This window comes from Mollisia scopiformis (assembly GCF_001500285.1).
Source record: "Mollisia scopiformis unplaced genomic scaffold LY89scaffold_23, whole genome shotgun sequence".
Taxonomy (NCBI): Eukaryota; Fungi; Ascomycota; class Leotiomycetes; order Helotiales; family Mollisiaceae; genus Mollisia; species Mollisia scopiformis.
The window spans coordinates 577,758-601,190 of NW_017263603.1; the positions used below are offsets into that span (position 1 = coordinate 577,758).

At 46.5% G+C, this 23,433-nt stretch overlaps 9 protein-coding genes across 9 annotated transcripts; 3 read left to right on the forward strand and 6 right to left on the reverse strand.

The window, feature by feature from the left end:
- Positions 1-514: 514 nt before the first annotated feature.
- On the reverse strand, positions 515-1,593 carry LY89DRAFT_228685 (uncharacterized protein). The gene is made up of 3 exons (XM_018206020.1): positions 1,375-1,593; positions 1,163-1,290; positions 515-1,110 (listed from the first exon to the last, which is right to left on the reverse strand). The coding sequence occupies exons 2-3, from the start codon at positions 1,283-1,285 to the stop codon at positions 556-558; spliced, it is 678 nt and encodes a 225-aa protein (XP_018065989.1). The 5' UTR covers positions 1,286-1,290; positions 1,375-1,593; the 3' UTR covers positions 515-555.
- Positions 1,157-2,250, reverse strand: LY89DRAFT_228580 (uncharacterized protein). Its single transcript, XM_018206019.1, has 3 exons — positions 1,980-2,250; positions 1,822-1,933; positions 1,157-1,774 (listed from the first exon to the last, which is right to left on the reverse strand). The coding sequence occupies exons 1-3, from the start codon at positions 2,071-2,073 to the stop codon at positions 1,366-1,368; spliced, it is 615 nt and encodes a 204-aa protein (XP_018065990.1). The 5' UTR covers positions 2,074-2,250; the 3' UTR covers positions 1,157-1,365.
- Positions 2,251-3,567: 1,317 nt separating this feature from the next.
- LY89DRAFT_688824 (Cloroperoxidase) lies at positions 3,568-5,161 on the forward strand. The gene is made up of 3 exons (XM_018215785.1): positions 3,568-4,168; positions 4,323-4,750; positions 4,799-5,161. Exons 1-3 carry the CDS (start codon positions 3,956-3,958, stop codon positions 4,983-4,985), a joined length of 828 nt encoding a protein of 275 aa, XP_018065991.1. The 5' UTR covers positions 3,568-3,955; the 3' UTR covers positions 4,986-5,161.
- On the reverse strand, positions 5,002-6,601 carry LY89DRAFT_625038 (GroES-like protein). Its single transcript, XM_018211061.1, has 3 exons — positions 6,366-6,601; positions 5,875-6,273; positions 5,002-5,826 (listed from the first exon to the last, which is right to left on the reverse strand). Exons 1-3 carry the CDS (start codon positions 6,525-6,527, stop codon positions 5,338-5,340), a joined length of 1,050 nt encoding a protein of 349 aa, XP_018065992.1. The 5' UTR covers positions 6,528-6,601; the 3' UTR covers positions 5,002-5,337.
- A 3,540-nt stretch (positions 6,602-10,141) lies between these two features.
- Positions 10,142-10,834, forward strand: LY89DRAFT_688827 (uncharacterized protein). The gene has a single exon (XM_018215786.1). The coding sequence runs from the start codon at positions 10,219-10,221 to the stop codon at positions 10,753-10,755; it is 537 nt and encodes a 178-aa protein (XP_018065993.1). The 5' UTR covers positions 10,142-10,218; the 3' UTR covers positions 10,756-10,834.
- Positions 10,835-11,703: 869 nt separating this feature from the next.
- On the reverse strand, positions 11,704-13,595 carry LY89DRAFT_700241 (putative cytochrome P450 oxidoreductase; the record flags this gene model as incomplete). Its single annotated transcript, XM_018217110.1, has 6 exons — positions 11,704-12,184; positions 12,247-12,427; positions 12,484-12,766; positions 12,840-12,999; positions 13,057-13,360; positions 13,430-13,595. The coding sequence occupies 6 exons, from the start codon at positions 13,593-13,595 to the stop codon at positions 11,704-11,706; spliced, it is 1,575 nt and encodes a 524-aa protein (XP_018065994.1).
- Positions 13,596-14,106: 511 nt separating this feature from the next.
- LY89DRAFT_228881 (uncharacterized protein) lies at positions 14,107-17,877 on the reverse strand. The gene is made up of 7 exons (XM_018206021.1): positions 16,479-17,877; positions 16,398-16,403; positions 16,150-16,352; positions 15,647-16,084; positions 15,265-15,494; positions 14,879-15,215; positions 14,107-14,832 (listed from the first exon to the last, which is right to left on the reverse strand). The coding sequence occupies exons 1-7, from the start codon at positions 17,590-17,592 to the stop codon at positions 14,272-14,274; spliced, it is 2,889 nt and encodes a 962-aa protein (XP_018065995.1). The 5' UTR covers positions 17,593-17,877; the 3' UTR covers positions 14,107-14,271.
- A 115-nt stretch (positions 17,878-17,992) lies between these two features.
- On the reverse strand, positions 17,993-19,094 carry LY89DRAFT_722750 (uncharacterized protein). Its single transcript, XM_018218755.1, has one exon. The coding sequence runs from the start codon at positions 19,030-19,032 to the stop codon at positions 18,091-18,093; it is 942 nt and encodes a 313-aa protein (XP_018065996.1). The 5' UTR covers positions 19,033-19,094; the 3' UTR covers positions 17,993-18,090.
- Positions 19,095-19,253: 159 nt separating this feature from the next.
- LY89DRAFT_228965 (uncharacterized protein) lies at positions 19,254-22,105 on the forward strand. Its single transcript, XM_018206022.1, has 4 exons — positions 19,254-20,564; positions 20,619-21,046; positions 21,100-21,317; positions 21,367-22,105. The coding sequence occupies exons 1-4, from the start codon at positions 19,370-19,372 to the stop codon at positions 21,698-21,700; spliced, it is 2,175 nt and encodes a 724-aa protein (XP_018065997.1). The 5' UTR covers positions 19,254-19,369; the 3' UTR covers positions 21,701-22,105.
- The last annotated feature ends 1,328 nt before the right edge of the window (positions 22,106-23,433 follow it).

Consider the following 23,433-nt stretch of genomic DNA (forward strand, 5'->3'; position numbering starts at 1 on the left):
CCTTGACTTCGCCGGCACTTGATCGCAAATCAACGGTCGACATGAAACGGGAATCTTGCGGCTTACTGGGAGTGACCTTTTGTCCTAGAGGAAGTAGAAACAATTATATAGGAAAATGAGGTTCTGGGTTGGTCTTCCAAAACTCGGCCACCATCGCGGTCACGTGAAACAGTCGTTCTTGGAGACACTTGACAAGCAAACACAGTTTCTTCTAGATGCAAAACTTCGCTCCTCTTGCTCAATCACTGGTATGAATATCGGACGACCGTCCCTTAGGCCGCGGCAATGACCACTTGCAATAGCCTTGAGCTCGTGTTTCGCCATCACGTGAGTATTGTCCCGCCCCTTGTTCACTGCGGGATGTTTGGAAGGCTCTTCATTATATTACTATTACCAACTGAGCGACATATATGCGTTGTTAGAAAGGAGGATAGCATGGTGGGAGAAGCCCTTCCTTATATACAGATCCAGTAGCAGGCGACTAGAGGAAGGAGGTACGTGCTCCACTACACTAGAGCCTATAAGTTCTTTCTTTACACTTCCGGGCCATCCAGCCTATTGAGGAATGACATTCGCAATGTACGTCGGGAAACCATCATAGCCAGCCGTACTATAAAAGAACGACTGCTGACTCGCATAATATGTGAACGAAGTGGCAGTCTTATACGAGCAAGTCAACGTCAAATCCGAATTGACCGCACAAGACAGGGGCGTGAAATACTGCGTATGGGCATCGAACCACGTGTGTCGCAGACCTTCCATATAGTAGTTTGAAATGGAGCTATAGGCACATGCAATTTCGGGATCTGCGGCTGTGGTCACGAGACGGTTCAACGTGTCGATTGTGAAGACTGAGGCTTGGGTGATGTCGGTTGTGCTTTTGTAGGCTAGAGCATCGCCCACCAGGACTTCCATGTAGAGTGTAGTCCCACCGCCTACGGGTACCATTGCTAGCTTGAAGTTCGGGACAGGGGCGGAGACGGTTTGTACGGCACCGGAAGTTGCGACGGTGACGGTTTGGTAAACGAAGATGGTGCTAGGTGTTGCTGTTTGAGTTGTGTAGGCTGTCTGGATGCTGGTGGAAACGGCGGGGAGGGTGATGAAAGAACTCTGTGTGGTAGAAGTCACAATTGTCTCGAACGTTGTGAATGAGAGGTCTAACTCCGTGCTTGATCTCTCTGTGAGTGTCGATATAGAGGTTGATGAGATTGTGACAAAGATGGTGCTCGCTGGTAAGGTGGTCGAGATAGTTGAAGTCGTTTGCGGAACACCAGCATATGAGCATGCTGCCTGCAAGGTTCCAAGTCAGCAAAATAATTCTTGGAGATGTCACAGGACTGAAATGATTAAAAGGTAGAAGGACTTTCAACATACAACATATTCTGCCCAGTTCGTGCAAGCGGAAGCATACGCAGGGATCGTCAAAGATGCCGTGATTGTTGAAGACGCATCACGCTCTTCAATCTCGCAGTCTTCGAACTCGGTGTCTTCGAGATCACGCTTGGCCACTGCAGCAGCAGTCGGATAGTATGATGTGACGGTGGAAACTGAACTGGATGTGACCGTTATCACAGAAGTTGCGGTGATCACTGGAGGAGTGGTCGTTGTAGGGACGGTTAAAGACTCAATTTCGATGGATGTCGAATATGCAGTTGAAACGTATTGGTCCACTTCGGTTGATAGGATTGTGGAAGTGCCAGTCGTGCTTTCGGCATCGGTCTCAATGGATGTGGCTACTGCAGTCGATTGAACGTCGACTCCTTGAGTGAGTGTGCTGCAGATCGTTAGCGGGGTAAAGCCTTTTTAAGCTGGTAAACTTACGTGGCTAGAGGAGTTACAGTGACAGTGGTATATGATATGACGTTTGATGAACAATCTGCTCTAGCACTTGACATGAACGCTGTCCCTTTGGCAGTTCCCGCGACCGCTCGTCCTATTGAAGTCAGTATTGGAGGATTCAAAGAATGCGTAATACTTACCACAATTATTATTAGCGACATTTCGAGGCTGCATGACCGATGCTGAAGAGCCCACAGCAAGAGCTGCTAGCGAGGAGAGAATTAAGGATCTCATCTTTCCAACTTAGAGTAAAGAGTGAACGAGTATATTAGTATATGGAAAGAAATTATCAAGATGTCAGAGACAACTAAAGGAAAGAATCAGAAAGACTCGGAAAGGACTGAATGATTAAGGACAGATGCTGTCGGCAAAACGAACCTGACAACATCTTATATATGTAGTTTAAAGGCATTTCCAACGTTCGTCCAGCAGGCAATCGGAAACACCTAATTGTGGGTATACTAGATCTCAGCTGCAAAAGAAATGTGGCGTACAGCCTCGACGGCTTGGCGGCGCCGCAAGCAGAAGATGTGGCTTCGAAAGGGAGCTGGATCCAGCTAGCGGACGGATACACATGCCAGGAAAAGCTTCAATGGTGATTTTGGCGCCCTACGAGACCGGAATAAGCACTCAGTAGTTGAAAAGCCGTATGTGCTTCGACCAATCGAAATTTATTATGGTGGGGACCAGATTGAGCGGGGCATATTTCTCTTCTACGAAGAATTAGATGAGGGCAACAGATTTCGAAAGTGCAAGTCGACGCCGCTGGCCCTTGGCTCAAAGCACCAAGCACTGTACTTCGAGCACAACATTCAACGACATGAAACATGATGGACTTCATAGAAATTGGATGCAAGATTTGCATACACCAGAATTGAAAATCTCTTCTCGGAAATGGCGGTTCTAGAAAAGGACAAGTTCACGGACCAAAGCGGGGCGAACCACGCGGGCCGGAGGAGACTTGTTCAGCCGCAATATTGGCTTTTGGCGATTGGTGCAAAATTTGCAAGAATTGTTTAGAGAAGTGAGAACAAGTTCATTCTAATCTCGAAAAGGATTTTATAAGAGAGAGCGGGAGTTTCCTTCCGGGAAACGTTCGAAGGAAAAAGAGCAGTGCACGTGATAGAGAAAGTGGATTTCATCAAGAACGAGGAAACTTCAAGCTTGCATGGCTCTTCTTCGCTGGAAAGAGATACGCTGGCATTGCAGATTAGATGGTGATATTCAAGCTCGTTCGCTGCGCAAATGAGGAGATACTTGGTAATTTCACACTTCTGGTCTGGCACGAGGCTTCATCGTAAAGACTTGATGACGGTTTAGTACCATCTGGTCCGCTCACAGAGCTGATGAATATCGTTAAGACACTCGAGGTCCACAGAACGAAATGTTCGCAATCGATGTGATGAAGTATTGTGTTTGATGAAAGCAGACGAAGTAACTGAGCAAAGTCAGAATACGGACGCCATGAAAATCTTCGTTGATTTGGGCTTCCGTAGCCCGGCGGCCCGCGCCGAGAAAAAGAATTTGCCGATTCTTGGCCACAACATCACGGTGATTATCTATCTACTCATCAACGATTGAAAAACATACTCACATATTGACAAAGCTCCTATAACTCCTCCGAATGCATTATATGGCTGCTCTATTCGACGATTCATGCTCAGCTGAAGTTGCACTGAAAGATAAGATCTAGTGAGAATGGCTTTTAGTGACGAGCCGAACCAGCCACTATGGTTCTGAGCGGGACAAGATGGGGAATGCCTGCAGTAGATCATTTAGCAGAGAGCTATCTCATTCGTGGGCACAACGCCGTGTCTCAATTGCTGTCCAGGTGGAGTGCTGGTACAAGTCAAGTCCAGCCACTGACATGAGTGGAATCTGCGATCTCTACGATGACTAGGAATTCCTCCGTATTTCAGTGGCTTGGTTTCATTATGAGCTGCAGTAAGTGAATGCACCTTTACTGATCTAACGCAATCAGAAATGGTGAATGTGATACAGCAGTTCGAGTTACACCCTCACATGCAGCAGACTCTTAGCGGTGAACTTCAAATGAACTTCATCTCTTCATCTTTGACAAGTATTCCGACAGCCAAACTCCTTGACTGCGTACAAAATGGCGATCTTAAGCAAGATATCCAGCGCTTTCATCAACGTGTTCGTCCTAACTTGGGATTTCGGGCTCTTCATTCTCAATCTCCTCACCTTCTCGCATAAGCCAGGCCACGTTGTTCCTCCTCATGCCGCTGGACATGGTCTCACGTGGCCTGAGTATGTTCCTCCAAAAGAAGGCGATTCAAGATCAGCTTGCCCCATGCTTAATGCGATGGTACGTCGAATCATATCCATGATCACTGCGCCCTGTTCAAAGCGAGTCCTTCATGAGCTTTTCACCCTACCTATGAGGAAGTGTATCTGGATCTACTGCAGGAGCTTGCAATCCTTGAAACCTTTTCGATATAACATGTTGATTGGCGAAATAGGCAAATCACGGCATCCTCCCACACGACGGCAAGAACATCACATTCAAAGAACTCAATACCAAAGTCCGCCAAACCTTCAACTTCGCTCCATCATTCTGCTTCTTCGTGCCCAAATTCTCAGCCGACTTCCTGAATCGTTCGTACTGGAGCGGTCACTTTGATCTTGCCGAACTCAGCTTGCACAACGCCATCGAGCACGACGCCAGTCTCACCCGCCACGACGCAGCCCTTGTTCCAGACCAAGGAAAGCCCGATTCGCAGCTTGTGGATGATCTGCTGAAAGAAGCTACTGGCAAGATGCCTGATGGCTCTCCGCTTCTGACTATTCCCGATCTTTCCCGTGCTCTGTCTAAACGGAGGATTGATGCGAGGAAGACGAATGCAGCTTATTCTGAGAATCTTTTTCACAATATGTTTGGAAGCGCTAAGTACGTTTTCTTCCAGACTTTTTGGGTCGCTTGATAATGAACTATTAGCTCGTCAACGATGTTGACTATTTTTGGTGGCCGGATTAATGATCTGAAACCTATGCTCGCTGAAGAACGGTTCCCTGAGGATTGGGAACCTAGGATCCTTGCTCGGTATGGTCTCACGATGGCGAAGTTCAACGGGACGGTCCTTCCGGTTGAGTTTGGTGTGAAGACCAAGGTTGCAAAGCAGTGATCCAAAGCAGTGATCATGGGCGGGAATGCAGTGGTACGGCGGATTAACAGATCTAAATTGCCAAGGCAGTTCAGCGTGCGTGCTGGTGTTTTGCCTTTTCCCCGGGGCGACTACGAACTTGGCTTTCCGCAATAATGACATAATGAGAGTTATGAATGTTATCAACTCGTTTACGTGTGACTAACTTCGACTTGGGGCCGGGTTCCCAAAGTTCCGGGCGTGACGCTTCATCTCGAGATTCTTTCAGCGCGTCAATTGCTCATCAGGAGTGAATTGATTGAGAAGCAACAATAGAGTCAGGCCCCCCTCCTCCGACAATCTCTCTAGGTCTATGAACGAAAAGAGCCCTCACTCAAGTAACTCTAATGACTACCTTCGAAAAGTGCTTCTGCTCCTCCAAGTACATAAGCGCCTCCTCTAGTTCTCCTAACCCAAACACCTTCTCATCAAACACAGGTCTGACATCATTCTCCTCAATGAACTTCACCATGTCATTGAATTGATCTCGTGTCCCCAAGAAGAGGCCTCTCACGCTACATACTCTCCAGAGCGCATCCATGATGTCTGGCTTCTCTTCTCCAGCTTCTCCTAGGACGCCAGTCAGAGCGATAGTCCCGTTGACGGCTACGGCTTTGAAGGATTCGGAGAGGGTAGAGAGACCGCCGACGTCCACTATGTTGTAGAAACCTTCGCCATTTGGAGACAACGATTTTGAAACCTCGCCCCAGTTGGGAGATGTGCGGTAGTTGATGGTGTTCGCGGCGCCGAGGGATTTGAGACGAGCGGCTTTGGCGTCACTGCTTGTGGTCGAGATTACAGTGGCACCTGCGGCATTGGCAAACTAAGCATCATCAGTTCCTGGGTCCTTGCCACGGAGCGGAGAGCTTACCTGTAGCGCAGCAACACTCACTCCTCCCGTACCCTGCGTCAACACTGCCTTGCCATTCAAGCTTTCCACGCCACGGTCCCCGAACAAAGCATTCCAAGCCGTCAGCCCACTGCACGTCAAAGTTGCAGCCTCCTCGAATGACAGGTTCTTGGGCATACGTATCAGTGTGTCTTCATGAAACACACCGTACTGTCGTAAAGTTCCATGGTGTGCTTGCCCGAGCCCAGCAAAGATATCCACGGCCGCGGGGAAGCGTGAAGCTGCGATGGAGGGGACGAGATGAGTTATCACTTGGTCACCGACGGAGAATGAAGTCACGGATGTTCCAACAGCGATCACAATTCCAGCACCATCGGAGCCAGGGACTATGTTCGGAGCGGTAGTGAGGTGTTTCCCGCCCTGCTTACATTAGTGGGGGTTAACATTCTAGATCGAATTGTTGAAGCTAAGCTCTTGAAGACCAAAGTCCGTGGTTCCACTTCTTTACTTACTTTGATGAGCATCAGATCACGGTAATTGAGCGATGCCGCGTGGATTTTGCAAAGGACTTCATGCTCGGATAGTGATTCTGGGAGTTCTGCTTCGCTGAAGTCCAAACCGCCAATGCCGGTCTGCGTCCGAATTGTCCACTGTTTGAAGGTTTTGAGTGCCATAACTCTTTTCGAATTCAATGTATGCTGTGCAAAAAGATTCGAAGTCAATGTTTGCTTGACTTTTTCAATTATTAATCATCGGATTTAATGCTTGGAATTAACGTTCTATTTAATAGGGGTAGTAGGGTATACTGTTAAGCGAGTCCGAATGGCCCGGACGGCCCGGCCGGGACGGGATGGGGCCTTGAAATTCGAATCTACACAGAGGTGTTCTCCGAATAGAAAGTATAAGCCGGCATCTCTCTGTCACTATACTGGAACCTCCGTATACTCCAGAGCCGAGTATCACCAACCGACTTATAGGAGCTATGCAACCAAATCCTACCGACAACCTCATCAAGGTCGTAGAGCAGGAACCCGAAGATGTATACGTTGGTTGGAAGGCTCTTCTGGCTCGTTCTCACCAGCAATCTGAGGCAGGTGAAGGATCAGCAGTGGAGTATCCTTGGACTATAAGCTAGATGACTATTTGAAAGCAAGATGAGCTTTATGTCAAGTCACGCGAAAGCAGCATCCTTCTTTTCGCTGCCGAGCATCAATGCTTACCTACCTGTAGTAACAGAGAAGAGTCATCTGGGAACCATCAAAGAATCTTCATTCAAAATGCTAAGTTGCTCCCCAAGATTGAGAGTTTAAATTCGGGTACCATTTGCCATCGTTTCTTGACTGAGATGGGACGTTGCAGGATGCATTCACATGACTACGATTTCAGAGGATGAGGAGCATCCTAGATGCGCATTTTCGATCAAAGAAGGTCATTTTCAACTTTAGTCTAGATGTGTTTGAGTAACGTAGCACGTACAAGTTTAAACTTTAAGAAAGGAATGCAGCTTCGAACGGTGTTTACGTGATGGGAATAATCCTCGGGCAGTCACCACGGCCTTTCCGACCAGAATATCAAACTTGTTGAGAAATGGATTCAACACTGCAAGAATTGCTATTCAATCTGTTGAAGATAGCAGAATGCATTGATGCCCTCGCGCCTCTTGGAAATTCAATTGTCAGATCTTCTACTACTGGGTGTATTTGATCGGCATGAAGAAAGCCACCCCGAGCATGGCATATGCGACTCTCTCATACGTTCGGGAATCTGCATACCAGACAGCGACATCTCTACGGACATTCAACAAATATCAACAAATTGAAGCTAGGCATTCAAATTGATCGGCTACGCAAAACTCTCACTGATGCTGTGTTAGTCTGCCGTCAACTGATCATCCAGTACTTATGGGCTGATGCACTTTTTATCATACAAAACTTATCCTCAGATGTCCAAAATGAGATTTCGCATATGGATCAGGTGTACCGACATGTAGAATTCGCGGTTGCTGTGTATGTATTATTTTTCGTCCTTAGTATTTCACGTGCTAACGGACACTCGGAACATGGTAGATCTCAAAGTTTGATTTATGAATCAGCTTTACCGGTTGTCATTGATTTCAGGAACAGCATTAGTAACAATTAATTTTTCATTTCAGGGATTATTGCTAGATGTAGGGGGAAAAGAATTAAGTGATCGATGGTCCTCGCATGAAGGTCAGTCTCCCTACAGATCCTTGCTCTTCGCTCTCGCAAAGCTATCTCAGTTTCTGCATGTCAGGTGAAGACGCAGATCACATTCGTAGGAATCGGGAAATTTAGTAAGACGCTGTTCAATCCTACATTCAAATGTGGGGAAAAGTGCCTGAAAACCCCGGATCGAAGTGAGATTTATGCGCCTAAGTGGCACAGCTTGGGAGCTCTCAGGCACCATCTTACTACGGACGTATTCGTTTGAGGCTTTTACCAGATTTTATTCTTCCAATGACTGCGAGGGAAAAGCAGAGTCAATTGCTGATGCAGAAGCGAGGCTGACGATGACTGTAAGACCTTGATGTCACTATGTGGATTTTCATCCACAAAGTCGTAAGACGCAAGAACGGATAATATAACCCTGATCTAGCTGTGTCCACTCATGCCAAGACGTTCAGGTTTGCGCCTCAGTACAACGTACTACCCTTCAGCACTAATCTCACCCTTTCCATACTTTGGCAATACATTCTGAAACTATAGAAATGAATTGTCAAATCGCTTGCCTTCACTGACACAGGAGATCCACTTTCAAGGGGAATAGGATCAAACAAAGAGGACGTGTCTATGAGAAAGGAAGCTGTGGCAAGACAATGAACAATCTGGAAATGCCTCAGGGCAGTTGCAAGGGTTTGCAAACTGTATAAATACAACTCTCCAGCCTTCTTCCAAAGTCCATCGCATTCAAATCATTCTTGCCTCCCAATTACAACAATATACTTCTGCTGCGTTTTCAATCTATCCATCAACTCGCCAAATTACCTTCACCATGCAATTCAGCTCCGTTCTTTCTATCGTCGCCTTGATGGCAGCAGCTGTCACTGCCCAGAACAATATCGGTGGTTCATGTAGCCCTGATGGGAGCTACAACGTACGTTTATTTCTGTCCATGTTCTTGAATTCATTCTAGGAGCCGAATTCTTCCGAACTATCCTCGAGAACTGAGCATGAAAGATGTGTTTGAATTTTTTGGATGAGATCTTTGACTCTCACATTCCTGTTGAAGGTATATACTGATCTGTCTACAGTGCTGCAGTGACTTCCAGAGCATCTGTGTATGTAGCGGGGGTGCTTGGGTATTCGCTGCCAGCTGCCCTGAATCTTCTTGCGCTCTTCCAGCTGGTGCTACTGCTCCATTCTGCTCCGTCTGAAGGAGCACTCAAATCAAGAAATGAGGTACTAGCTTTCCTATCTTCGAGACTGCTTTCTATCCTTGGCGATAAAAGTCCTTGATCCCGTGTTGACAGTGTCAGAAGCATCAAGATGGACCTATCTCATCGTCAAGAGCAGAACTGGTTCTGCTATCGGTCGGTTCTCTGGTAGCTCTAGTGTATGTGAGAATGTATGGGATGTTAGAGGAATATCGGCAGTCGCTCGTTTTAAATAAGAAAATGAAGTTCAGATAGAAATAAATCTGGATTTTCAACCTGCTTGACACGTTTCTCTCAGAAAATCTCCAAAAACACTTAAAGCAAGACTCAAACCCGACATTTGCACCTCTTTGACAACATGGCCGACTCACTCGAGCTGTCACAAACTTCAATTCATGTCAAAGATGCTTCATAGTGGCGACAGAAGACGATGTACTTAAATGACATCCGTTCATCTACGGACCATTTCGGCAATCTCGGCAACTAAGCTCATAGTCCAGTGGCCAATTCCATGAGCCTTCAAGGATCAACTAAGCTAAGGGTAGTAGCCGAGGACTCTATAAATATCTACCGAGCACTGCCGATCACTTCTACCCGGACCGGACATCCAATCATCTCAGTTCGCTCGCTTCACGTACTATACGAGACGGTGGATTAATTCTGCCAAGAGATGCCCAAGCTCGAATTTACCTCTTCTAAGCGCTCGTAATTAACGTCAGAAAGCATTGCCTCAAAGACAACATCGTCATTATGAACAATATATTGTGGCTTATGAGATTAATCGTATACGAGATGTTACTGCCACTTCCTAAACAAAGACGTATATAATAAGTTCATAAGAGTAGGCAAATCAATCCATCAATCATTCAATTAACCTATCAATCGCATTTCCAGTCAAACACCCAGACAGATCTTCACTATATTTCCAGAAGAAAAAAAACCCAGTCGTTATCAACCAGCCAGCCATCAATATGTACACCAAACAAGTCATCGTGGCTCTTGCAGCCTTTACTGCAGCCAGCGCCGCCGTCCTTCCCCGCCAGGTCGTGACACCGGAGCCAGCTCAAGGTGCCCCAAGTGGCACTTACTCCATCACCAGTTTCCAAGTCGACCAACTTCCCGGTAGTCTGTACACAACATACACTCTCCAAGTCACAGATCCTTCGAACCCATCCACCGCACCCGACAACACATCTACGACCTGCTCCACAGAAGCATCTACCCTTCCCGCCATTGCCGGCTTTCAGGACCTGTCTTGCGACGACCCCAGCGTCAAGTGGTCTTTTGTGGCCAACAGCACAGGGTACAATTTGGAGATCAAGCACAACTGGGGCGAACAAGTACAACATGCAATTTTCGTGGCTTATGACAATGTTACGGATACGGCCACTGCCTTCTTCCCGTCGAGCGATGTGAAGAATAACCCGAACGCAGAGCCAGGCCAAAGCGCTCCTTATCTCGATGCTCCCGCTTCGTTTGATCTTGAGTACTACCGCTACATCTCGTAGGTGTAGACCAGTCGTGGTGTAGCACAATGGTGCGACTCTGGGATCTGAGGTTATGGGCGTAAAGGAAAGATGCATTTTTGTAGATTAGTATACTTGCTTGTGAACATGGATTAGTAAAGTAATAATGTAATTATATTGCGTCTCGCAGATCTTTGCTCATGTTGAATAGCATGTTAGCTCTTACTACATCCTACATTTGAAAATGCTTCCAGCTAGGACACTGACATTCCACCAGCAAAGAGTGGTCCTTTTCAAATGTTTTCACTAGTTTCAAGCACGAAATAGGGGTGGGAAGCTGAATCAGAATCAATACATCAGATACAAAACCTCCTTGGACATCCATCCATCTTCTCGCAAACTTGCAGGCGTGAAAGGAGGAGGGGGCAGGGGAGCTAGGTCAGGGTCTGATATGCCCAGTTCTTGATGAATTGTAGCATAAAATTGAAAAGGGATCTCGATTTATTTCAAGAATACTGCATCTTCGAATGAAAAAGCATCAAGTAAGACTAACGCTATGAAAGAAAACGCAGGTTATGATATCTGACAAACGAACACTTGACCTGCTTGACAGTCATGAAGCGTGAGCGGACTTGGAGACCACGCCCTCACCGTACAAAATGGAAACAAAATCGACGAAAGACAAATTCTCCGTCTTCCCTTGTGTATAGAATCGCTTCTCCACATCTCGGTCTCGGTCGTCTTTTCTTCTGAGTCAGCCATGCCCACACTTGGCCTGTCATAGGTGCTTTACTATCATCTGTACGCCAGGTTCGCGAGCCCCAGTAGAAGTGCGAAGTGCGAAGTGCGAGGATAGTCCGAGAATGCAAACTACAGTGCAGGATTACCTATGCAATGGCAAGAGTACAGTAAGATTCGGGCGCGTGTCACCCGTGTTCGGTACCCGAACCACCCAGGTGGGACACAATTTTAATGGCTCTGTAGCTTGTTTTAATCATATTGCGCCAAAAACTCCATTGCTCCTTTCAACTCTCCTTTAATCGTCGCCAGATGTTTCTCGCTCCTCGGCGTAACCTTTACCTTATATTCCAACGGCCGCACCAGAATGGCGCTCGTATAAGCATTCACGTCGAGCGGATGATCTGGCAATTCGGAGAACTCGAATGCCCACAACAACTTAGCGACAATTCTCCACATACTCCTCTCTGCCAGATGGATGCCCGGGCAGATTCGGCGTCCGGCGCCATACCCATAGTGATCCCTCTTCTCGTAATCCGAGCCTACAGAATACTTATCCGCGAGGTGGGGATGCGAGAGGAAGCGGTCGGGGTTAAACAGCTCGGGCTCGGGATAGAGGTCTGGATTTTGATGCAAGGACCAAATCCCAATCCAAATGACGCTGTTCTTGGGAATCAGCATGCCGTCGTACCAGTCGTCTTGTGAGACCTGGTGCGGAAGGCCAAGCTCAGATCTAGACATTTTGTTAATGATTCTCCTGCTTTGAACCAAACAATTAGAGTGAGGATGACCTACGTTGGTCGCCATCTCAACCCTTCCTTCACAATTGCGTTTATGTAGGGAAGGGCCTCAAAATCTGTGAACTGAGGTGTTCGGTCTGTCCCACAGACTCGGTCCAATTCTTTTCGTGCCTTGGCTTGCGTCTCTGGGAACTTGGTAATTGCGAGAATCAAAGTAAGTAGCATATTGGCGGTTGCTAGTGAAGCACTGATTAGAATAAAGATCCGCCATCTTTCGCCCGGGTCTACTTACTGTCCGCGCCTGCCTCCAGCAGTTCTCCAAACATGATATTAAATGCGTGCTGCGACATCTTCCAGCCTTCTGCATTGTACTCGTCCAATTTTATATCGATTATGCACTCTCTCTGGTCGCCCCGGGACCGCCTTTCATCTACCAGTTTCCTCCCATGAGACCAGAGCTTGTCCATGCGGTCGCGGGTATTATAGACCCTCTTTTTCCACTTGCCAGGCATGTACCACAAGAACGGGAAAAATTCAACTGGAGGGTTTGCGCCAGGTTCAATTGTCTCGAGCCACTAAGCAATGATTTAGTTTTTTATTTCTATTCAATGCGCCATTTCACCAAAAGCTGAGCGAGAGTCAATATACCTTATCCATGAAATCGTAGAACTCTCGATACCAGAACGAGTTAAAGTCCTTTGCACGAAAACCCCAGGATATAATAGCCGCAACAGATGTGGCGTAGAGCTTCGCCCACTCGAATACTTTGTCAGGATCCTCAAGGAGATTGTTCATGAAGACAGTAGACCTGCAATTCACAATCAGTTTCATCTTCTCGGACAGAACTGGGAGCGGTGGCACAAACTCTGCTTCCTGGATTCGAAAATGCTTCTCATCCAGAGCTTTGGGATTAAGGTTTTTCGTTACTACTGTTCTTTTCTCTCTCCAGGATGGCCCCTGAGGCTCCATCGTGATGTGTGCGCCACGAGTTATGAAGAGAGGGATCGGCAAGGGAGGTCGGTCAGAGTAAATACTCCCTTTCTTGTCGCAGAGCTGGTATACGGACTTTTGATCCGCTAGCACGATCATTGTCCCGGAAAAAACTTTGAGAGAGAAGACTGGGCCGTACTCTTTTGCCCATTCCTCGAATCTATGACAATTATGAGTTTCTGTCAATTTATATGTATATTCTTTCTGCACGATATATTGACAGTGTCAAGGTCTGCGAGGGATTTTACTGACTTCTTTCCAAGCCCCGTTGGGGGAATTTGAAAGCGCATTTCCAAAGATTGGAGTCGTTGGCGGGCCGGGAGGAAGTCGCTTGTCACGGCTTCCAACCTGGAGAAGACTATATATTCCATAAATCACCAGTCCCACGACGGCCAGATAGAAGGAGTTTATCATCATGTCAGGAACTGCCATAGTTGACAAGCAACTGTGAGAAGTGGCAAGGAAGGCGCTCAGCAAAGTAGGTAGAAGCACAGAACTGATACAAATAATCTTACTGTCACCAGTAAATCGTGGTGAGATGCGTGCTGGTGATGTCTTAGGGAAAAAGAACAGCAAAAAGGACTGGTTGATTGCATTTTTGAAAACTGGAGAAGTCGCAACCTTGAGCAGGGGTCGAGCCGAGAAGCTAGCACTGGTAAGTTCTTACGGTTGCAACCCTAATATCTTACATTCTCGGATGGTGATAGGCCCACTCGCTTTATCTTCGCGTTTTCGAACCGCGTGTGTGGGACATGGATAGAACTTGCGGGTCAGGTTAGATCAAGAATTGGTAATGTACGCTCGTGTGATCGGATTGCTGATTACTCTGGGCTGAAGGCAAAGCTACCGGTACCTGCAGAGTCACCCGTATTCGTCCTCTCTTGTTTATACTCCTGCCTTCTTTTGTTTCGCAACATTCTGCTTTTAAAGCACTCCACGGTCATCGTACGACTGTATGCTCTTGGACTTTTGTGTAATTTCAACAAGTTAGGGTCAGCATGGAAAATTAAACCGTTCCGTAAGGCCGTTGATGAGCAGGAAATACTTTCAATTCCAATAATTTTGACCTTTGGACTCTGTCTCCGACTTTTCAGCGCTCACCCGTTTCTGGCAAGAACATTGTTTCTCCACGCCCCTTATCTCCTTCTCCGAAAGCGACCCATGGCCTAACGTACTTGGTCGACTCTTGTTTTCCTCCTCCTGTCATTCTGTTGAACATCTTCTTCACTTCCTTCGCCCTGTCCTCAAGCGCGACCTCGATCTCATCTATTTGACAGCAAGCAAGTACCAATGACGCTACTCCTGCAGCTATGGCAGTCGCTACAGAACTTCCGGAAATCTCTTCCCTGGTATCAGAGCCTTGTACACTATCGTACACGATACGTTCCCCTTGAAAATAGAATTGAGCTTCGGTATTGCTGTAGTGAGTAAGTACTCCCATCTCATCGCAAGCAGCTATGCCGACCGTTTCGGGACATTGTGCGGGCCAGCAATTTGGTTTGTTACCGCCTTCATCGGCAGTGCTGCAGACCATGAAGATTCCATTAAATCCTGCGGTACGAACCGCTTCGCTGAGACCCTTGTACGGTTTATCGAGAGCAAAACTCATTGATATTACATCAACTTTCTCACTAATGGCCCAGTTCAAAGCCTGCTGAACATTAGTCTCGTGTGATGTCACTATTGCCTACACTTACATCTGTCACAGCTCCAACAGTAATGTCAGTCTTACTGTCACCAACTTTTGCAATATACAACTCGCAGCACGGGTCAATTGAAGTGATGAGTTTTGCCATCTGAGTGCCATGACTGTCGGCTGACAGCCACCAATGACTATCTCCTGTCTCGGAGAATGTCTGGCCCGTAAAGCTTTTCAAGGTCCCCGTCTCGAATTGCCCATCATCCACTCCTGTATCTATTATGGCAACTTTGATTCGACGGAGGTGATTCGATGGGTCGGCAGATGCCATACGTCTCTTATGCAATCGATCATAGGTCTTGACGAAGCTTTTCAGTCTGACAACCGTTCGCGCGCTATGAAGTTGTCAACTCAATTGCAATATACTTGCAGAACGAGACTCACTCTCTAGCAGCGGTCCCTTTCTGCTCTTCGATGTTCTGTGGTCCAGCAAGAGTCCAAGCGGCGTAATCAACGCTAAACGGTATCTGTGTCAGCTGAAGCAAGTTTTCTTTGGCAGTTCCCTCGGCTGATGCAGGCTTAGGGGGCATGCCCTTCCAGATATTTGTGAGCCACGTTGTGATCTCTTCTTTCTGTTTCTGCGCTCTTTCGATGCTTTTATCGTCTTTTCCATCCTATGATCACCATTAGATCTTCCTATCATGCTTCCCAAACCGGCGATGCCGATCGTACTGTACTCACATTTATGATGATAATATGGACTTCCTTGAGCTGGAGAGTCACTGCTTAGTCACTCGTTTGTCCAGGTCAATAGAGCAATACTTACACTGAGGTTGTTGATTCCCTCACAACTCATCCAATGACAAAGAGGTGCCCAACCTCCACTAGAGTATAGATGCAGTATGCGCACGTTCTTTGCCGCAAACTCCACACTTCTTATTGATAGATCGACTCTTTTCCAGTCAAGCTCTTCGACTTGCAAACCTTCAAGAGCCTCTTCAATTATTTCTTCTCGATGCGGCTGTATATGAGAATCTAATACCCCAAGCTTGAGAATTCGTTTCACTCCTTTCACAAGTCTTAACCATTGTAGAACATACTTGACTTCTTTACCCTCGAGGTGCCGTATTTTCTCTGCAGATCGGTGGCGGCGGATCTCGTCTAAATCGGGAAAAGAAACGTATTTCAGATAGGGTTGGAAATCGGCATTGTACTTGCTTGATTTGGAGTTGGGAGCCTGGGGAGCTTTCGATGAAGTCTGAGTCTCCATGCAGGTATCAGCTCAGTTGAATGAAATCAATCCTTTCTGTTGCGGTTTGATCAACTGACCGTCTGTAACTCCTGCGCATCTTTCCTCGAATTGGCATCTCTATTTGACTGATCTTTTTGGTCTTGAATCTTTGCTGCATCTTGTGCTTGCTTTAGTGCTTTTGCCTCGCTGACTTCCTGCTCCGCAGTCTTGACAAATTGTACAAACCATGCCCAGTTGCGGGAACTCGATACATTCAATTCCAGATATACTTCTCTGGCAGCTGTACAAGTTAGTTCTGGACTTTCCCCAAGATAGTGAACCTCACCTTGTCCTTTCTTATGTATTAGTAAATCGAGTTCAGATGAATAGTAGAATGAATCGAGATAACGAGCGATAAGAAACTAACCTTGCGCTCTTGGCCAGCACCCTTTCACGTCTTTTGGGCTCAGCTCCCTCAACATTCTTTCCAAAAGAAGATTTCGAATACTTCTAGAAACCTCTCTCTGATGCCTTTGTTTCTGCTCCTCCTCGAGTGCCTTTTTCGCCTTCAACTTCTTCCCTGGCTTTGGTGTTGGAATTTCGATTTCTTTTTCTGCCAAATCAACGGCCAATTTGGCTGCCTTTTTGACGTCATCTAGTTTTCTCAGAATTTCTGGGTGAGAATCAAGAAGGCGTAGCACAATTTCAAGGGTCCTATACTCTATCGCAGTCCGAAGAAGTCCGGCATCTTTTGCCAGATTTGGCTTCTTAGTCGTGATAAAGTCCCACACGTCAGTATGGCCCGATCTTGCAGCCCCTTTGAGGACTTCGAGACTGAGAAGTTTGTCTCCCTCCTCTGACGTATCAAGGAGTATCTTCAAGTGATTCAACTTCCCATCTTCAACCGCTTTCAACAAATGCGTTTGTCGTCGTCCGTCCGAGTGCTTAGCTAGTAGCTCTACCAACGAGACATCTTGTCCACTGACATATATAGCAACTCGCAATGGCGTCTCATTGGATGAGTTGGGAGCCTCTAGCATAGAATCAAACTGCTCGACATCGTATTGCTGTACGAAAGATAGCACAAGCTCAGCGATACTCTTGACACCATGGCGGCATACCGCATGTAATATGTTATCCCCGTTGTGTTCCTCGTAGGTTTTTTCCATGACCTCGGGCAATATTGCCAGGATTTGCTGAGCAATGATACAGTTTGGACTGTCGATAACACTTGGCGTCATTGCCGCACTGTCCTCATCGGCTTGACGACTCTTTCTCATATCCCATTGCTTCCAGAGTTCCTTCTCCTTGCTGAATAGCTTTATCAGAAGTTCGAATGCTGTCTTCAAACCCTTTTCTTCATCTTTGCCCCACAGTGTTACGGTTCGGAAAAACCGCTCTTTTGATGTGTCAACTTTAGACAGAATGTGCAGTTGGCTTTCAGCAGTCCAGTCGGTGTTCATGAGCAACTCTTCAATCTCGTCCACCGCATTCTCGTCCTCATCTTGTGCCAGAATATCCTCAATGCTTCTGATCCCCATGTTTCTATCTTTTCGGGACACTTGAAGGACTGGATTGGGCTCAAATAGTCTTTACCATCCAATCGACCCTGATGAACGCTGATCTGATTCTAAGCCTTCACTCGATTCCTCTCGTTTTCTGATGTCGTGATCTGTGTGATTTTGGTCATCAAACCAAAAACATGGGCTTCAGCTCCACAAGAATGCCTCTTGAACCAATGGTGCGAGTAATTATTGTCACTGGCTTATTATGTCCCGAGAAAATGTTCTCAGCAGGGTTCGGACTTCAGCTGAAACCATGTTGCTGCATCACTAATCACATGTACTCATGGCCCCCTGTGTAGGTGGGGCGAGTGGCGCTTGGGAGTCAATAGGCCTCTAGGAAGCAATGCATGGTCACGGCACAGTACATGCAGAAGGATTGATTGAAAAGACAATATATTGATGTGATCAACAAAGAGATTCAAAGTCATTGTCCGCCCCAGATATCGAGAATTTCCAGGACTTTCATCGGAACTCTTAGCTAGGGAGAAATGACTCTATGTGAAAGTCCTCCGGAAGATACACCCCATCGCCATCACCCACGTCTTTTACCAATGATCCCAGTGAGGCTGGGTTAATACCATTCGTTTTTCCTTGCAGGGGCATTTTGGTCGGCGAGAAGTTGACTGGATCATCCAGTGAGGTGCGCCTGAAGAATCGCGATACTTGGCCCCCAACTTGCCCCACCAAATAGTTGAAGCTGCCATGAATGTCCATCTTGAAAATTCCAACGAAGTCTTCCATATTCTGTCTTTCGATCAAAACCGCCACCCGAAATACTGGCAGCACCCCTAACTTTTGTTTTCGATTCTGTTCCAGCGTCCACCAAATGGTGTCGTCTAGTCCGGTGTCATCGTTGTTCTGAATATCTGCAGCGCCTTTGGCAAAATATTGCTGCAAATGTGTTTCCTCAACAGACGAATCTCCCGACACTTCAGCTGTAACTGGGGCTCCACCACTAACACCGAGTTTCAAACCAAGGTCCTGCGTCTTTTTAACAGTTGACTCTAATTTGTCCCAATGACGAGGACGGCGAAAAGGCGCGAAGGCAATCACTTGAGGGGATGCTGAGTTTCCGACAGGTGTGGTTCGTGCTTCTTTGAACGTGAAAGAGGTGTAGACATCATTGAACGAATGTCCGGACTTGGGATGAAGTCTGTACTCGACAACAAGGAGGGTTGCTGGACGACTTGGTATATTGTCGATAGTTTCCATATGACCATGAACACAAGTAATCATACGAACTGAAGCTTTGAAGTATGACTCTGCGCCTCTGTCTGTGATAACGAGTCGTTGAATCTGGTCCGGAGTTCGATTATGGGTCTTGAACGCTCCGTCTCCAACAGGCCCATCGTATGAAGAGCACGCAAGACCCTCGTCATTGAACAGCCTAGATGGTTCGATACTTTGTGTTGACATTATAGTTTTATTCTACTGTCATAATGAGATGAAGCAGTTGTACGTTCGAGAGAATAGTTTCCTTCTGGATCTGCGAGATCATCAGCTCGCGTGGGGCCAGGGCCTTGCCTGCCGCTGTCATGCATGTCTCCCAAAAGGGTGTGTTTTCCGGCTTCAATTTGAAATAGGTTTAGCGTAATGCATTACTCGCACACCTTTCCAAACAACACTTCACACTGAGCCGTCTGTGACTTGAGGCTCGAGGCTCGTCGTGATCGCTAGCACGTCGAAACAGCCTTTCCCTCTCGAATACAGATTGAACTGAATCAACAACATCTTCACCCTCTAGAGCTGAATCATGGATTATCTCAGTGATCGGAGCGATCCCGACAATGACATTGACAACATTCCCCCGGAAGAAGAATTTATCGATAGCACTGATAGCACTGATGGCGAGGATGGTGACAATGTTTCCGATTGGGACAGAGGTCGAGTCAGTGAAGCCCATAACACAATTATCCTGGAAAGGCAAGAGGAGTTACCCAGGTCTATTGACAGCTTGTTCAAGAAGGGCCTTCTCGACAAGAAAGGAGAAATGGGCAGTACCATATTACACCTGATCACTGAAAGATGGAGCAAAACCAACCGATCTGGGAGCGATCTGGCAGAACTCTTCAAGGCCGTGATGGAAAAATGTCCTAGACTGTTCCTTGAAAAAGATGATCTTGGCAAAAGCATACTGAACAGAAGTAGCATGCGAAAGAAGAAGAGCAATTTTGCTCAGTTTTTCATCTATGAATATCCAGATAAGACCGAAGAGCTTGTCCGAGAAGATCCGGATATCCTGAAACTGATGGTGGCTTCTTCAATGGAACTAGATATCTGGAAAGCTCTCCTTGGACGTCTGGGGAAATCTGCAGGGAAGTTGTTGTTGCGTTGCGACGAAGGAGGCAACACTTTTATTCACAATATTCTGCGCAACATAGACCATGGTCCATTCCATGTGGCTCTCCCGCATATTATCCTCGAGATAATCCGGGCCGCACCTGACTCCCTAAAAACGCTGAACGACGAAGGGAAGTCGTTATATGGTTGCTTTATCGAAGGCATGAACAAGAGAACGGAGTCGTCCGAGCTAAGAATGAGAAAAGAATCTGCACTTCCCGCGTCGCATGATTCGAGGACAATGACAGAGAAGTCATCTCGACTATCGGAAAAGTATTTTGATGGTCCAAAGATATCGCCGACAGGAAAAATATTTGACAACCCAAAGATGGATAATCCTCCATCTCGACGACCGGAAAAATATTCGGATGATCCAAAGATGAATATTTCTTCATCCAGACTACTCCCTGATCCAAAGGACAACGCTAAGTCTGCGGCCCAGACCTCCCAACCAGTGGTTCGGAAAAGGGCGAAAGAGCCAAAGCCCGAAGAAACGGAGGAACTCGTGAATCATATATTAGCAGAGGTCAAAGAAGTTCTCTTGAGAGAAATGTACCGTGGTCTCGGAGAAATGGAGATTCACAGTCTTCTGCACCCATACACATCAGGTACGTCCCGTCCTGTATTACGAAGATTGAGCCAACATTGACATTTTCCTCCAGAAATTGATGTAGACCTTCTCGAACTCGAAAAATCTCGAGATCCCATCCAAACTCTAAAGGGAATTCTAGAACCACTGCCACTCGAACCATTTCTACGATCTGTACGACTGCCATACTTTCGAACAGACTTAGCGGCAAGAACCGACATCTATTTCGAAATTTTAGGCACACTGAACAGCCATGGTGTCAGAAGAATAATGCGATTGGAGGTAGATGAAGCTATTGATTGTCCCAGCAGTGACGATACAATTACCAAAGCAGCCAGTGGCTTCCACATTGAGGAGTGGGACTGGAGAAAAACTGACATAGATACCGGAGTTCTTTGCAAAGTCGCTCCCGAAGCTAGAAAGTTGTATCTGTATTCCAGCGGTAACTTCCCTGTGCTCAAGCACTGGTCATCAGATGAGGGTCTTGCCATGTTCAAGAATGTACGTCCCCAAGAGTTTGTTCAAGCTGTTCATTGTTATTGACTACAACGTAGCTCGAGGAGGTTAGCCTTATTGTGTTTTCGAAGATCGAGACTCCACAGACAACAGAGGATTGTGTCCGAGAGTTTAGGATGAGGATGGACAAGGCCTGTCCTAAGATCGAATTCAAGGTTCGACATTTCAAGCCTAGCTTCGAAGGCTCGAGATCATGGTCATGGCTATTGCAAGGTGATCAGGGGAGACTTATTGAAACGGCTAAGGGACCAAATCCGTAAGCGTCGTTCATGCGTTTTTAAGGCATCTTCTGATTCGAGACACAGAAAAACCTTGACAGAGAGATTTGAGCGACTCACCCGGCATCTGGAGCCTTGTTTCGATAAACCATCAATTGATGTCAAGGTGTCTATCATTGATGACGGAATAGACCCTGTAGAGATCGGGAACAGAATTGGTGGTGGTATTTCATTCGCCCACTATCCTGGAGAACATAGTCGACTCAAGCCATACTATTTCTCATCTAATGGGCGAGGAACCGCTTTGGCGCACATCATGCTGAGATTATGCGCCCAGTTGAAATTCTATGTTGCCAGGGTTGATATAGAGCAGAGATCATTGACTCCAATAGTGCAAGTGAGTACCTACCAACCTCAATGATGTCTTCTGATGTCTACGCTAAAATACATCGGCAGGCAATAAACTGGGCGGCTGAAAGAGATGTCGCTATTATATTATTAGGATCGTCTCCAGATTTGGAAGGGGGGTCTCAGGAACAATTAAAGAATTACGAAAAAGCGATCGATACAGCAATGCGACGAGGCATTCAAATATTCATCCCTGTCGCGGACTTCCCAACTTCAAACCTCCGCACATTCCGAAGAGAAGGCATAATAGAGATTGCAGCAACATCTCATACGGGGGTACGGTCACAGATGCTGGAGCCAGATTTACCTTTCACGATCCCCATTGATATGCAGACGCTTGATCAACTATCTGAAGATAGTATGGCTACAGGGTTTGCAGCCGGAATCGCCGCACTACTTCTGTGTTGCGTTCGAGCATATAAAACATCTGATCTTGCTCAGGACAGGATCTCCGACCGTCTTATTGCCAATATTCAGCGGCCGAGGACCATGATGAAACTGTTCAAACGAATGCAGGACTCCGAACACTCAAAGAACATCTCAGCTGAAGAACTCCTTGAGATCCCCAAGTATCGAGGACCAGAAGAAGCGCATGATAGCCTTGAGCAGATCATTTCACTCATATCTAAATGGCTTGGGTGAATAGTGTAGTCACAGAAATCATGGATTTGGGCAAATGCGAATGAAGCTAGGAAGGGACTTTCTTACTCCCGCGAGGTTTAGGAATGGGTATACAGCAGGCGTTATAGCCAGTCGTTGCTTGCGAAATCTCTCCGTTTCTTGCCTATTAAACTTAGGTTGGGAGCATTGGGAATCTCTAGCTTAGCTCCTCATACCCGAAACTATAATAGTAGGAGGAGATACGACGAAGGGACCGCTATTGCAGTACAGTCTTTTTTTTTTCAATTTTCTTTTTACTAAAACTTTTTTTCCTACCAGAGAAACGGCACGTGATGTGATGAACAAAGGCATATTATACTCAGGCAGTACGGGGGGAACTTGAGACATAAAGGGCATAGGCATGATAATATAAAAGTCTTAAGTAGTGAAAGTGCAAAAAAGCTCTGATTTGCTATGAAATTTAAGTATTAAACATTTGTATTTTCTCTCAACCCCCTTAGCTAGCTAGCTCCTGTACTATTTCTGACCGCACCAGCTCTCATTGCACTAGCTCTTATTGCACTAGCTCTCTGGCTGCACCGGCTCTTTGAATCTCTTAGCATGTACTGGCTCTTTAAATGCACCAACGTTTAATAGTATAGTAGAACTAATAGAAGAGGAAAAGAAAGAGAAGTGGGAAGAAGCAGGATCTTATTCTCAAGGGGCTATGGAGCTACTCTAGCCTGATAAGGGAGCGCTTGGGTGCTTGGGTTTTAGGAAATGAGGGTATTTATAGCTTTACCCGAGTACTACTTTCCTTTATTTTATTCACGGGTGATTTTAATAAGGTTTAAGCAGCTCCACTTTATGTTCCATTTAAATGAAAACTTTTGCGCCCTCAAATCTTTTTTCTCTTAGCATTACTTTTGCGCATGTGCTAGTATAGTTAAAGAGCTGGTGCATGCTGAGAGATTCAGAGAGGTGCATTTAAAGAGCGGTGCAATCAGAGAGCCGGTGCAGTCAGAGAGCCAGTGCATTCATAGTGCCAGCGCACTAAATGCATGAAAGGAGCTATTTTATTGAGTACAAGAAGTAGCTAAGGGAGCTCAAAGAGAGTGCAAGTCGTGAAATCGTAGCGATTCAACT

What these genes read in the sequence shown, in the direction of transcription:
- LY89DRAFT_228685 (XM_018206020.1), bottom strand. Translation starts at nt 1,285, where the DNA reads ATGCTCATATGCTGGTGTTCCGCAAACGACTTCAACTATCTCGACCAC. An exon ending in ACAGAGAGATCAAGCACGGA is followed by an intron (nt 1,111 to 1,162) that starts GTTAGACCTCTC and finishes TCTACCACACAG; the next exon opens with AGTTCTTTCATCACCCTCCC.
- LY89DRAFT_228580 (XM_018206019.1), bottom strand. Translation starts at nt 2,073, where the DNA reads ATGAGATCCTTAATTCTCTCCTCGCTAGCAGCTCTTGCTGTGGGCTCT. An exon ending in TGTCGCTAATAATAATTGTG is followed by an intron (nt 1,934 to 1,979) that starts GTAAGTATTACG and finishes TGACTTCAATAG; the next exon opens with GACGAGCGGTCGCGGGAACT. An exon ending in ACTGTAACTCCTCTAGCCAC is followed by an intron (nt 1,775 to 1,821) that starts GTAAGTTTACCA and finishes AACGATCTGCAG; the next exon opens with CACACTCACTCAAGGAGTCG.
- LY89DRAFT_688824 (XM_018215785.1), top strand. Translation starts at nt 3,956, where the DNA reads ATGGCGATCTTAAGCAAGATATCCAGCGCTTTCATCAACGTGTTCGTC. An exon ending in GCCCCATGCTTAATGCGATG is followed by an intron (nt 4,169 to 4,322) that starts GTACGTCGAATC and finishes TTGGCGAAATAG; the next exon opens with GCAAATCACGGCATCCTCCC. An exon ending in AATATGTTTGGAAGCGCTAA is followed by an intron (nt 4,751 to 4,798) that starts GTACGTTTTCTT and finishes ATGAACTATTAG; the next exon opens with CTCGTCAACGATGTTGACTA.
- LY89DRAFT_625038 (XM_018211061.1), bottom strand. Translation starts at nt 6,527, where the DNA reads ATGGCACTCAAAACCTTCAAACAGTGGACAATTCGGACGCAGACCGGC. An exon ending in GTGATCTGATGCTCATCAAA is followed by an intron (nt 6,274 to 6,365) that starts GTAAGTAAAGAA and finishes TAATGTAAGCAG; the next exon opens with GGCGGGAAACACCTCACTAC. An exon ending in TGAGTGTTGCTGCGCTACAG is followed by an intron (nt 5,827 to 5,874) that starts GTAAGCTCTCCG and finishes GATGATGCTTAG; the next exon opens with TTTGCCAATGCCGCAGGTGC.
- LY89DRAFT_688827 (XM_018215786.1), top strand. Translation starts at nt 10,219, where the DNA reads ATGTACACCAAACAAGTCATCGTGGCTCTTGCAGCCTTTACTGCAGCC.
- LY89DRAFT_228881 (XM_018206021.1), bottom strand. Translation starts at nt 17,592, where the DNA reads ATGGGGATCAGAAGCATTGAGGATATTCTGGCACAAGATGAGGACGAG. An exon ending in ATGCGCAGGAGTTACAGACG is followed by an intron (nt 16,085 to 16,149) that starts GTCAGTTGATCA and finishes ACCTGCATGGAG; the next exon opens with ACTCAGACTTCATCGAAAGC. An exon ending in AAAGGGACCGCTGCTAGAGA is followed by an intron (nt 15,216 to 15,264) that starts GTGAGTCTCGTT and finishes ACAACTTCATAG; the next exon opens with CGCGCGAACGGTTGTCAGAC.
- LY89DRAFT_722750 (XM_018218755.1), bottom strand. Translation starts at nt 19,032, where the DNA reads ATGTCAACACAAAGTATCGAACCATCTAGGCTGTTCAATGACGAGGGT.
- LY89DRAFT_228965 (XM_018206022.1), top strand. Translation starts at nt 19,370, where the DNA reads ATGGATTATCTCAGTGATCGGAGCGATCCCGACAATGACATTGACAAC. An exon ending in GTCTTGCCATGTTCAAGAAT is followed by an intron (nt 21,047 to 21,099) that starts GTACGTCCCCAA and finishes ACTACAACGTAG; the next exon opens with CTCGAGGAGGTTAGCCTTAT. An exon ending in ACGGCTAAGGGACCAAATCC is followed by an intron (nt 21,318 to 21,366) that starts GTAAGCGTCGTT and finishes TTCGAGACACAG; the next exon opens with AAAAACCTTGACAGAGAGAT.